Source organism: Xenopus tropicalis, chromosome 2, assembly GCF_000004195.4.
Source record: "Xenopus tropicalis strain Nigerian chromosome 2, UCB_Xtro_10.0, whole genome shotgun sequence".
NCBI classification, from domain to species: Eukaryota; Metazoa; Chordata; class Amphibia; order Anura; family Pipidae; genus Xenopus; species Xenopus tropicalis.
In genome coordinates, this window is record NC_030678.2 from 96,234,406 (window position 1) to 96,246,818 (window position 12,413).

Here is a 12,413-nt window from a genome sequence, read left to right on the forward strand (position 1 = left end):
CAACTTTCCCTTTTTTTGCTATAGTTTTTTCTCCCGATTCAGACTTTCTCAAGATTTACTATGTGACAAAACAGCTAAAAATCAGAATCTGACAATTCGCCAGCTAAAACTTGCATGTGTAATTGATGTATGTTTCCATGCACAAGCACTTCTGGTGATATAAACAATAAATAAACCTCAACATATGTTCTTTTGCACCTGATATAACATTAGCCAAACCAAAGCTGCAACACAAAAAATATGAAGGAAATTTTGACATGAGCTCTTTTAGTTGTGTTTATGTAGGAAAATAAAGGAAAAAAATGGGTGCTGGCATATGAGGCAGGTACTAGCAGGGCAAGCTCTTGCAAATTTTATTGTGGAAGTGCAACGTTTTGGGACAAAAACCTCTTTGTCAAGCATAAGGTGAATAAAACCTGTCTGAATTTTTCAGGTACAAATATAAGTGTATTTTATTATTCTAAAGACATACCTGATTCTACAGAGTGAAAGGAAACCACCAAAACCTGTTAGTGTTTTTGCCACTAACCCAACTAAAGTCTAACTGTAATGCAACCCCATCCTTATCTTGTTCCACTGTGAAGTGATGGATTCTGGGACTTCAAGTACTTCTGTTTTCAGAATAATTTTTTTGTGGAAATAGCTCATGATGCCTTCAATGTTAAATTGGTGTAAATTTGTACTCATGAGTAACCAAAAACTTCAAAGAAATAAGTATGAATGAAAAAACAGTTTTTCAAAAGTGTATTTAAATTACATAATATCATCCCTTTAAAGTGGAATAAAACTCAGGTAAGGCAAACATTTAAATGAACTTACTTAGGTAAATTTCCAGAAAGGATCTTCCAAGCATATTCCCGCAGATACTTTTGGAATATAGTAGAAAGGGCAATCATTGGCTCCCCAGTGCTAAGCTGAGAACACTGAACCATGCATTTTTTGTAGTAGACAAATAGGTCAGCACAGCTTGGTAGAACTGCTCCTGCATCCTCAGATGTGGATTTTGGTGGACCCTGAGCTTTAAAATCTCCAACAAATCGATCAATTAATTCACTTAAGTTTCTAAAGGGAAAAATAAAACAAGAAATCATATGAACATCATTCATTTGTATGCAGATTTTACTTCCCCCACAATGCATATTAATGTCTTTGACTTCTTCAAGTAAAATGTTACATTTTACTTAAACTTGGATAACCATGGTGTACTAGCCATTTCTTGGTTGAGACCAGATTGAAAAGGATGGTAGTAAGGAAGATGAAATTAGGGAATCAATAAAAGAGACATTATGAAATAGAAAACTAAACAAACAGATGGTTGAGGATAAAAGTACGGTAATTAAATAAGAAGATGATGGTAATGACAATAAAAAGAAGATGGTCGTACATACGTAACATAAATTTTTGTGGAAAGTCCTTTGTTATATGACGCCCTTTTTTGTTCACAATTCAATGTTCAGCGACAGTAACCATAAGCATTTTTACTGTTGGCTTTAAAAATCAAAGGGCACATGTACCTCTGCACAATTCAGTGCTAAGAGATAGTAACTATAAGCATTTTTATTGTTGCCTTACAAAAATAAAGGGCATATGTATGCCCACAAATGCAGTGAGCAAAGTGCAATTTCAAGTGCAATTGCCATGTTTTTTTTCCCCACAATGCATTCTGACGTCATCGCAGTCATAAATAGCCAATGCTCTTAATGCTATTGAACTGCATCTACCACATTAGTGATGAACACCAAAGCTACTGTCTGGTCAGGAGGTGGTGGTAGCACCAAGGTTTCCTGAGTCAGTAGGTGGCAACAGTGCTCAATTTGCTACTGAAAGCAGGAGGGACTGAGCAGAACCACACGCAACGATATGGAAGTACAAGGAGCGCATTTTGACGCAAGCACCTTTGATGAAAGGGGGTTTTAAGCACAACTGTCTGCAGGGGGAAGAGGGGGAAGTATGGGAAGTGATGTGTAATTACTACACAGAGATGCTACAAATAACATTTTGTGTACAGTTGGAAACGGAAAACTTCAATTTTTTCATTGTAACAGTGAATAGCATGGTGTCCTGAAAAAAGGCTAAAAAAAAAAAAAAACAGGTCCAAGAATTAGCCGCAGAGCTGAGCAAGCATTAATGTAATGTATTCATTTTCCACAGGCATCACACAACCAAAATAATAAAAATCCTTTGTCTGGAAAAAGCACATGCTCCACATCCCTGATTTATTAAAACAGACCGAGTCTTCATTAACCCCTTCTTTCTAAGCAATATCATAAACTCTGCAAAAAGTTCCTAAGCATAAAAATATATACACCACAGATATATCCAACAAAAAACTTGAATAAAATATCCAAACTTGTGCTTTCAGACAGCCTAGGCAGCTTGGTTAGAAACAGTGTGTTGGGGGGTAGCTCATACCTTGGAAAGAGAACCTAATGAATACAGTGACACTTGTACTCGCAGATGATGCTGAACTACAAACTACATAGAATTTAGAGTCAATTTTAAAGATGGGAGTTTTAATCCAGCAATATGTGGAAGAATCAACAACCTAAAAAAAGCATCAATTATAGCTTATTCATATTTTAATTCCACCATATTTATTTGTCTTCTGTTGTCTTAGTCTTGTGTTTTAATAATCTCCTGGCACATTTATTCTTTTAAACAGTAATTCTCTAATACAGCTACACCCGCTGTATTAGAGACAGTCTTAACAGAGAAAATGACAACAAAACATACAGTATTTGACATAGGGTTAAATGAAACGGGCAACAAATACATGCATAAATGTGCTCCCACAAATCTGCAAGCTAATACTTAGAATTCCTTTCAACTTTAAGGTGCCTGCAAGGGAAATACTAATGGAAAACATTTTTAGTAAGTGAAAAGCAGGAAAAAAATGTTAATGTAAAGTCAGGACAGGGTGTGCCAGGATGAACGAGAACTAGGATTACTTTTGGCTGGCAAACAATACAAGAGACCTCTGGCAGTTCGCACAGCCTCTTACTGTAAATATGTATGTATATGTATATATATATATATATATATATATATATATATACAGTGGTGTGAAAAACTATTTGCCCCCTTCCTGATTTCTTATTCTTTTGCATGTTTGTCACACAAAATGTTTCTGATCATCAAACACATTTAACTATTAGTCAAAGATAACACAAGTAAACACAAAATGCAGTTTTTAAATGAGGGTTTTTATTATTTAGGGAGAAAAAAAATCCAAACCTACATGGCCCTGTGTGAAAAAGTAATTGCCCCCTGAACCTAATAACTGGTTGGGCCACCCTTAGCAGCAATAACTGCAATCAAGCGTTTGCGATAACTTGCAACGAGTCTTTTACAGCGCTCTGGAGGAATTTTGGCCCACTCATCTTTGCAGAATTGTTGTAATTCAGCTTTATTTGAGGGTTTTCTAGCATGAACCGCCTTTTTAAGGTCATGCCACAACATCTCAATAGGATTCAGGTCAGGACTTTGACTAGGCCACTCCAAAGTCTTCATTTTGTTTTTCTTCAGCCATTCAGAGGTGGATTTGCTGGTGTGTTTTGGGTCATTGTCCTGCTGCAGCACCCAAGATCGCTTCAGCTTGAGTTGACGAACAGATGGCCGTACATTCTCCTTCAGGATATTTTGGTAGACAGTAGAATTCATGGTTCCATCTATCACAGCAAGCCTTCCAGGTCCTGAAGCAGCAAAACAACCCCAGACCATCACACTACCACCACCATATTTTACTGTTGGTATGATGTTCTTTTTCTGAAATGCTGTGTTACTTTTACGCCAGATGTAACAGGACACGCACCTTCCAAAAAGTTCAACTTTTGTCTCGTCGGTCCACAAGGTATTTACTCAAAAGTCTTGGCAATCATTGAGATGTTTTTTAGCAAAATTGAGACGAGCCATAATGTTCTTTTTGCTTAAAAGTGGTTTGCGCCTTGGAAATCTGCCATGCAGGCCGTTTTTGCCCAGTCTCTTTCTTATGGTGGAGTCGTGAACACTGACCTTAATTGAGGCAAGTGAGGCCTGCAGTTCTTTAGATGTTGTCCTGGGGTCTTTTGTGGCCTCTCGGATGAGTTGTCTCTGCGCTCTTGGGGTAATTTTGGTCGGCCGGCCACTCCTGGGAAGGTTCACTACTGTTCCATGTTTTTGCCATTTGTGGATAATGGCTCTCACTGTGGTTCGCTGGAGTCCCAAAGCTTTATAAATGGCTTTATAAACTTTACCAGACTGATAGATCTCAATTACTTTTGTTCTCATTTGTTCCTGAATTTCTTTGGATCTTGGCATGATGTCTAGCTTTTGAGGTGCTTTTGGTCTACTTCTCTGTGTCAGGTAGCTCCTATTTAAGTGATTTCTTGATTGAAATAGGTGTGGCAGTAATCAGGCCTGGGGGTGACTACAGAAATTGATATTGAAATTGAAAATTGAAATTGATAAACCACAGTTAAGTTATTTTTTAACAAGGGGGGCAATCACTTTTTCACACAGGGCCATGTAGATTTGGAGTTTTTTTTCTCCCTTAATAACGTAAACCTTAATTTAAAAACTGCATTTTGTGTTCAATTATGTTATCTTTGACTAATAGTTAACGGTTTTTGATGAGCAGAAACATTTAAGTGTGACAAAAATGCAAAAGAATAAGAAATCAGGAAGGGGGCAAATAGTTTTTCACACCACTGTATATATATATATATATATATAAATCTTTATTTATTCAACATAAGACCTGCGAGAGTGGCTTCTATTTTTTTGTGTTTGCCGGCACTCACGTATAGATAAGTTGCTGTTGCCTGGGTGCAGGTCCAAATAATGTTGAAGGTGCTTGAGAGAGGGTCAGCATTCACAGGACTTATATAAACAAATTATTTTTATTAAAGAGGAGACTTATATATATATATATATACACATGCAAACACAAATTCTATAAATGATATACTTAGCTTGTCTATCCTGAGATTAAAGATTAAAGCCCATTTCTTTTCTCTTACAGAGATTAAAGAGATTTACTCTTAAGGGCTCTGGTACACGGGGAGATTAGTCGCCCGCGGCAAAACTCCCTGCTCGCGGGCGACTAATCTCCCCGAGTTGCCTTCCCCCTGCCATCCAGCCGGCGGGATGGCAGACGCGGCGGGGCGATTTCGGGAAATTATTTGCGCGAAATCTCGCCGCCGCGTCTGCCATCCCGCCGGCGACTTACATGTTCGCCGGTGGGATGGCAGGGGGAAGGCAACTCGGGGAGATTAGTCGCCCGCGAGCAGGGAGTTTTGCCGCGGGCGACTAATCTCCCCGTGTACCAGAGCCCTAAAGAGAGATTTTGCCTCTAACTGAACATTTCCAACCATATTGGAAACATTCTCTCTATTCATGCATGTGGCAGAAGTGACATACAAGCCAGGGCCTTAGCACATGTCATAAAAAAAACTGTGCATATTAAACAATACCAATTCCATCAATTCTGCCATTCAGGCCATTCTGGTTGCTAAGTGACTCTAGCAACCAATTAAAAGCCTGAATTTAGGTGAAATAAAAGTGTAATCTACAAATAAAACAAATACATTATACATCAAATGTCAAAATATGTTTAAAAAATGTCTCCACGTACAATATGATCTACTGCACAGGCACTTCATTTCCTCTACAAACATAAGCATGATCAGACCAGGCATAAGAAATGGTCCATCAATATGTAAAGCTTAGGCATGATAATGGAATGTTATAGAAGAAAACTTTTACTCCTCACTGTACTTACTTGTCTTGGGACTCAATATATACATAAAGATGTGGCTCAAAGCATTTAGAAATAATGCCATGAAAAGGGTTTTCTGGAAGCTTTGGTTTCTTTGGCTGTAAAAGACAAAATCAAGAAGTTTAGTCTAGTATATTTACAGGTTCGAGGCTTAAAACTTAGACAAATGATCTTAATCTAGTTTGGATAAACAAACCCTTGGGGCATTTTTAAGTTATTCGTATACAGGGCACTTCACTGGACTTAATACTGTTACTATATTATCTATAATAATTTAAAATAATTTGATGATAGCCATATGCACCATGGCATCATTAAAGGACAAATATTGAATCGCTGATTCCTCTAACGTGTGCACTTGTGCACACATACAGAAATTTTAAGGCCAGAGCACACAATAAAATGTGGTGCACACAAAGAATTTTGTGTAAAAACACAATTTGGTACTTAGCCCAATATGCACACACCAGGTTTTTAAAAAAATGCACAAAATCATTTTTTTGTGAACACAGCCAAGAAGAAATGAGAGGGAAAATTGGTGGTATGTTTTTGGATGAGTATCTTCGTAAAAAGACACCATGCAAAATTAGACTACAGTTTATTTACTGTTTATTTGCTGGTTTCACAGTTATAATGCATTTTTTGTTTTTGAAATTGAGAGTAGAACTGGTTAATCACGGAACCTGAGAGAAACTCACTTTGTCCAGGTCACTATCTTTATCAAGGACCGACTCGTCTGTCAAGTTGTCATCATCCAAGAATGGATTAGTGGATACTGGAGGCTGTGGATCTGGCTTTTTCTTATAAAAAAAAAAAGTAAAAAAGAGAATAGTGAACCTATACCTGGATAAGAGAGATGTTCTGTTGCGGTACTCAAAACCCAACAGGATTTATGCCACTGATTATAATTTTAATTACTTAAACCAAAGGAAAAAGTATATACTGTGCTTTTAAATAATGTTAATAAGTATTATAAATTAGGAACCCATGTTTTGTTGTTAAAACCTTTAGAAAGAAAATTCACAAACACTAAAAAACAGGCAATCACCAGTTAAGGCTTGTGTACACTTAGATTTGTTCCAGGTTATGTTTCATAGGGACATTAGGATTTAAAATTATGTTGTTTTACATGGCCTCAGACACTCACATCAGTATCTCAGACACAGCTAATTAAAGGGGGATGTTCACATCAACAGTAGGTCATTAAATTAACTATTTTTGCAAATAATTTTCACTCTCCAAAAATCTACCCCAAGAAGAACTTAGTTGAACATCCACATATGCATACCAGTCTTTAACAAACACCTTGCCCCTGGCACCTTCATATAGTGAAAATATTTCTTGAGCCTTTATTTTATCTGGATGCTTGCTCTGGTATGAGAAAATTAGGACAGTTCTATCTTCCCTGAAGCATTGTACCTGTACTGATCAGTGCCACAGTCAACCTGACCTACCAATAGCAGTCACAGCCAAAGGGCTAAGGAACATGTCAGTGGCATATAAAAATAGTATATAATTAGATAATGGGCACTATATGAACCGCGCATTGCTAGATAATGTGCAATTTACCTACCACCCAGAAATGCTGGTGTTATGATCTCTAGTAGGTAAGCATTAAATTCTCTGCATTATAGAATCTACAGCACTGGCTCTTAAAGGAACAGTAACTCCAAAAACTGAAATAGCTTTAAAGTAATAAAAATATAATGCAATGTTGCCCTGCACTGGAAAACTGGTGTGTTTGCTACAGTTACCTTACTATAATTTATATAATAAGCTGCTGTGTAGCCACGGGGGCAGCCATTCAAGCTGGAAAAAAGGAGAAAAGGCACAGGTTACATAGCAGATAACAGATAAGTTCTGTAGAATACAATAGTGTTTTATCTGTTATCTGCTATGTGCCTGTGCCTTTTCTCCTTTGAATGGCTGCCTCCATGGCTACATAGCAGCTTATTTATATAAATTATAGTAGACTTTCTGAAGTAAACACAACTTTTACCAGTGCAGGGCAGCAGCACATTACATTTTAGTTACTTTTATACACTTTCATTTTTTGGTGTTACTGTTCCTTTAAGGACCATAGTGCCAGGTAAATTTATGCCGCGCCAATGTCCACATGCCACAGACAAATGAAAGAGCTGCAGGCACTAAAACGGTTAAACCATATGCAGACAACTACTGAAATCTATAAAATAACAATTCTGCAAATGTGTGTTTATTGCATGTACCAACAAAAACTTTGTCCAAAGCCCAAAATGAACAGAAAATGCTTGGTTCATCATTCTTTCCTAAAGCAAGGTTTTAGAAAACCATAAGTGCAGGAAATCTTAAACCAAATTCTTGCATAGCATAAACATTTACTACTTAACAAGAAGGGCTATGGTTGGGAAAATCTGCCAATACCTAATCGTTATAATGAGATGTCATTCCTTTTGTAACAAAGGTTACCATTAGTATAGACTGATATTTCTTTCCATATTTAGTGAATGTTTAGACAATTTTCAGTTTAGAAAAATTCAGCTTACCACAACATTGTCACTCAGAGTACTGCCAGAGAAGCGTTTTGCTAGAAGTCCCTCAAAATTTGTGGTTCTCTGAATGGCAAACAGCAGCAGCTTTACCTCAATCTCTTTGGCTCTTGTTCTCATAATCTTAGAAAGATCATTCCTATCAGAAAATAGGAAAAAAAAACATGAAATATTTCTAATTGATGAGAAGCCACATACTGTATATGTGCCAGTCCATTTCTTGGCATCTAGGCTGCACAGTAAGTCACTTTTATAGGGTATGAATGCAATGATTTATTGTCTCTTTTTTGTGAACATGTTCTTCGGTATCAGACTTCCTCTCTTTCAGGGCTCATTTGGGTTTGGGGCACGAGTCTGCTCAGTTCTCTCCTCTCTCCCTCCCATCTCCTGCTCCCCCCTCCCATAACTATGCATAAGAGCTCACTCATTCCTCCCTTCAGAATGTGTGATCTGAGCTTCCAACGGCTATAACTGCAGCAGGAAGCTACCAAGACCAAGCTAAAATGGCAGCTGCTATCGGAGGGAGCTTCTAGGGCTCTTTACTCAGGAATAGTAAATCTTTCTGCAGAATGAATATAGTGTTTTATGTTGCACTAATGTGGCAAATTTATTGGCAGTAAAATTCCAAAATGACTTTCCTTCTCTTTAAGGCAATGATACACCGGGGGACTAATTTATAAGCAAAGCACAAATCATGCTTTTTATTTCATGATCCGAAGGGCACATAGGGTGATTTAGCTGGCACACATGAATTTTGCAGCCCCTGTTCTTTATGTCTTTGTGTAAAGGGCATGGCATAGTATAGGTGTCTTATGGATGCATACAGGGCAATGTATTTAAAATGTATGATTTATTTTTTCTTTTTATTCCATACTCCTTTGAGTAAAGGGTGTGCAACATAGTAGACAACTTTTCTTGTAGCCTTGCCCTCATGCCTGATATAGACATGATCCGCTATTGCAGTTTGCAGCTTTCTAAATTACCGTAGTTGAACAAGATATAATTGGGAATATATCAGAATTTTACTACAAGAATCTTGACTACCAGTGCTATATCAGCTGCTGTGTTAAATATATTATTAAACTTAGCATCTTATTTTTGGCTTGACAATCAGCTAATAAAATCAAACATTTGAGGTGTAGATATTTTGTCGGCGTGCTTGTTGATTAACGTATTCAATGATCGCATAATCAAAGTACACAGTCATGTGTACATAGTAGACAGGGTTTTTATTGCCGATACTTTTGCATGAACTGGGACATTGTAACTGCATATATGTTTTTTTAAGCAGCTTGCTCAAGAATTCACTCTCTGCTCTCGGTAAACCACAACTGTAATAATAATAAAATAATCATCATCATCATAATATCGGAGTATCACAGGGCTTGTATTCCAGCAGCAGAAAAACCCAAGCTAAGCAACACTATGGAAAGTTTATATCCTAAAAAGCAGCTTGCAGCTAGAATGTTACAGGCAGATCTCTAAAGGGATCTCTCATTTGCATGCCCAAACATCATTTTTCCATTAAAAAACTGCTTTCCTACAGCATATGTATACAATTCCAGTTAGTAGTAATAACCTGTAAATTCATATAGAGGCAGATTTATCAAACGACAAGATGCTTGATCATGAAGAAAAAATGCAATTCTCATGCAGATCAACAAGAACTAATACTGCACTCCACACAAGCAAGATTAGTTGAGAAATTCTCAGTCTTGTATTAAAATCAACAGAAAAGTCTGCAATTTGAGAAAGGCTCGGTATGTGACACTGAAAAAAAACTCTCAAACTTTATTTTGAAGTTTTGATAAATCTGCCCCATAGTGTATCAGGCAATTTTTTATTTTTATTTTTTAATTGAAGATAACTAAAATGTTAACCACACTTCCACTATAAAAGGAGATAACTTCTATTTATTTTTCTTTTAACCTTAACAATATAATTGTTAGCACAGAGTAATGTTTGTAGAAAGGTGAGGAGTTCACTACAGGGTTTTAGCCAAAACATGTATTTAAAGAACAAAGCTTTGGCAACATATACAATTTTCATTAAGAAGAGAACAATGACAGGTATAAAGGATGTTATAAAGATTTCTGGTCCTGTGGATACTTTTAAAACTCAAGGGGACATTTCTTTTTCCTGAAGTCAGCTCGGCACAGAAAGTGTCAAAATACACTAAAGACTATAACTGGGCAGTTCATGGATTTTCACACTGCACACTTTCAAATTTTTACACAGTTTGAGACAGAAATGATCTTTTACAAATGTGAAATGGACATTGCATATACATTATTTAAGTTTTCAAAAGTAACAGTTCCCTTCCGTTCCGTTTCAACAGAAAATATTTTTGTGAATGTGGATTAGAGAGGTATTTCGAAGATAATATAAAATATGTGGAGCAGTTTCAGCCATCTTTCTTTCCTTTTTTAACACTAGCCTTTAAATAATGATATTTGTACATTCAGAAATCTAAATTCAGGTTAACAACTCTCTTTCAACTGGTTAAGGCACTTGGCAGGCAGTGTTTCAAATTGAAAGATTTTTCATATTACACAGATTCTTGAGGTGACACAACTGAGGATTTCTGCAGCAGTAAGTGACTCCTCCAGAGCAAAATCTCTCTTTACCTTGTGATATGGCAAAACTCAACAGCAATGCGTTCTGTCATGCACCAGTCCACTGGAAACATGCGTCCATACTTTTCCTCATAGTCTACCAGCTGACGTTTTATCCAAGCATATCTACGATCAATTTTATCAAGCCAAGCAACCTAGAATATCACAATAAGGAAACTGGTAAAAACACAGACTGAGGGTAATCAAAAAATCAAACTCAACAACATCTAAAAATAGATTTAATCACTGGTTTATGACAAGGTGGCTGAAATTCTCCCCCAAAAATAATGCAACAAATAATAATAAAATGTCTAATTATGTTTATTATTGCTGTAATTGCAATTATGAGCAGTATAAAAGTATGTTCAGCTAGAATATGGCAGCCCACAAACATGTGTTCATAAAATGTGCCTAAAATAGCATGAAAATATTTAAACCCTGGCTCATGCAGGCACACAGTTCTGGTATCATTGAAGGTGCCACTAAAGATGACACAGTTTATAATCCTAAGTAATTGTAACGTTCAAGTTAGAATGGAACCAGTGTGCGACCGCTGTATGCAAAATCTGACTCCTACAGTATAACAGGAACTCCCAGCTCTTCCCGGTGTTCACCGACGCCCTTTTGGGGCCCCGGACTTTCTGCTGCGGTCCAAGCTGGGGTCCTGCAAACCTTCAGAGTTCAGACGAGATGCGAGGTACAGGCAAGGCAAAGGCAGAACGTAGTCGGGGTACAGGCACAAGTCGGGGCTGGCAGCAATATTCGTAGTCGGGGTACAGGCAAACGGTCAAGGCAGGTAGCAAGTATCGTGGTCAGGGTCAGGCAAAGGTCAAATCCGGAAACAGCAAACAAAATGCAAGAGCAGGTACTGTAGATAACAGAAGCCAGCTTGGGCAATGAAAACAATGAAGGAAAGGGTTTAAATAGCCGAATTTGGCGCCAAAAATCAAAGGAACCGGAAACCTAAAAAACCTACACAAAGATGGCGCCTAATGCTTCAGGGCGCGCGACTGCGCATGTCCGCGCGTCATCGCGCATGCGCAGTAACGCCGCGCCGTCCCTGCCGAACCCGGAAGTGCGGGCCCCTAATAGAGCGCGTCTGCCGGCCGGCGCGACCTAAGGTAGGGGAACGCGCCGGTCCGGCAGGGCGCCTCACAGTAATTTATAGTTTTATATCTTCTAGACAATATATACATTATCTCAACAGAGATGCAAAAAAAGCTTTTATCTCTTCTAAAATACTGCTCTCAGCATCCACTGGAAATTGCTGTATTTGCTTGCTTCTGCATGCCAGTGTTGTACCTTAAGCCTTAGTACCACTTACATCTTGATTCTCTTGGAATAGCACCGAGTATTCTGACAGATGTTGCCTGATGAATTTCTTGATGATTTCCTGCTTAATACGAGAATCCAAAACGTTAGCTACCAGACAGGCATCACGCAGGACGTTACTTGGTCCCCCAGGCCTCTGGAAGAAATTAAAAAATAAAAACGTAAAACTCCAACTGCAAAAAC

General features: G+C 37.8%; 1 protein-coding gene across 1 annotated transcript in view; it reads right to left on the reverse strand.

Annotated features, from left to right (window-relative positions):
- Positions 1-12,413, reverse strand: part of vps53 (VPS53 GARP complex subunit) — a 97,586-nt gene that overhangs the window by 41,305 nt on the left and 43,868 nt on the right. The window contains exons 9-14 of the mRNA XM_002934343.5: positions 12,223-12,366; positions 10,911-11,053; positions 8,281-8,422; positions 6,454-6,555; positions 5,759-5,853; positions 820-1,062 (exon numbers count right to left, since the gene is read on the reverse strand). Of these exons, the coding sequence (XP_002934389.2) occupies positions 820-1,062; positions 5,759-5,853; positions 6,454-6,555; positions 8,281-8,422; positions 10,911-11,053; positions 12,223-12,366 (869 nt within the window). The remainder of the gene's footprint in view (positions 1-819; positions 1,063-5,758; positions 5,854-6,453; positions 6,556-8,280; positions 8,423-10,910; positions 11,054-12,222; positions 12,367-12,413) is intronic.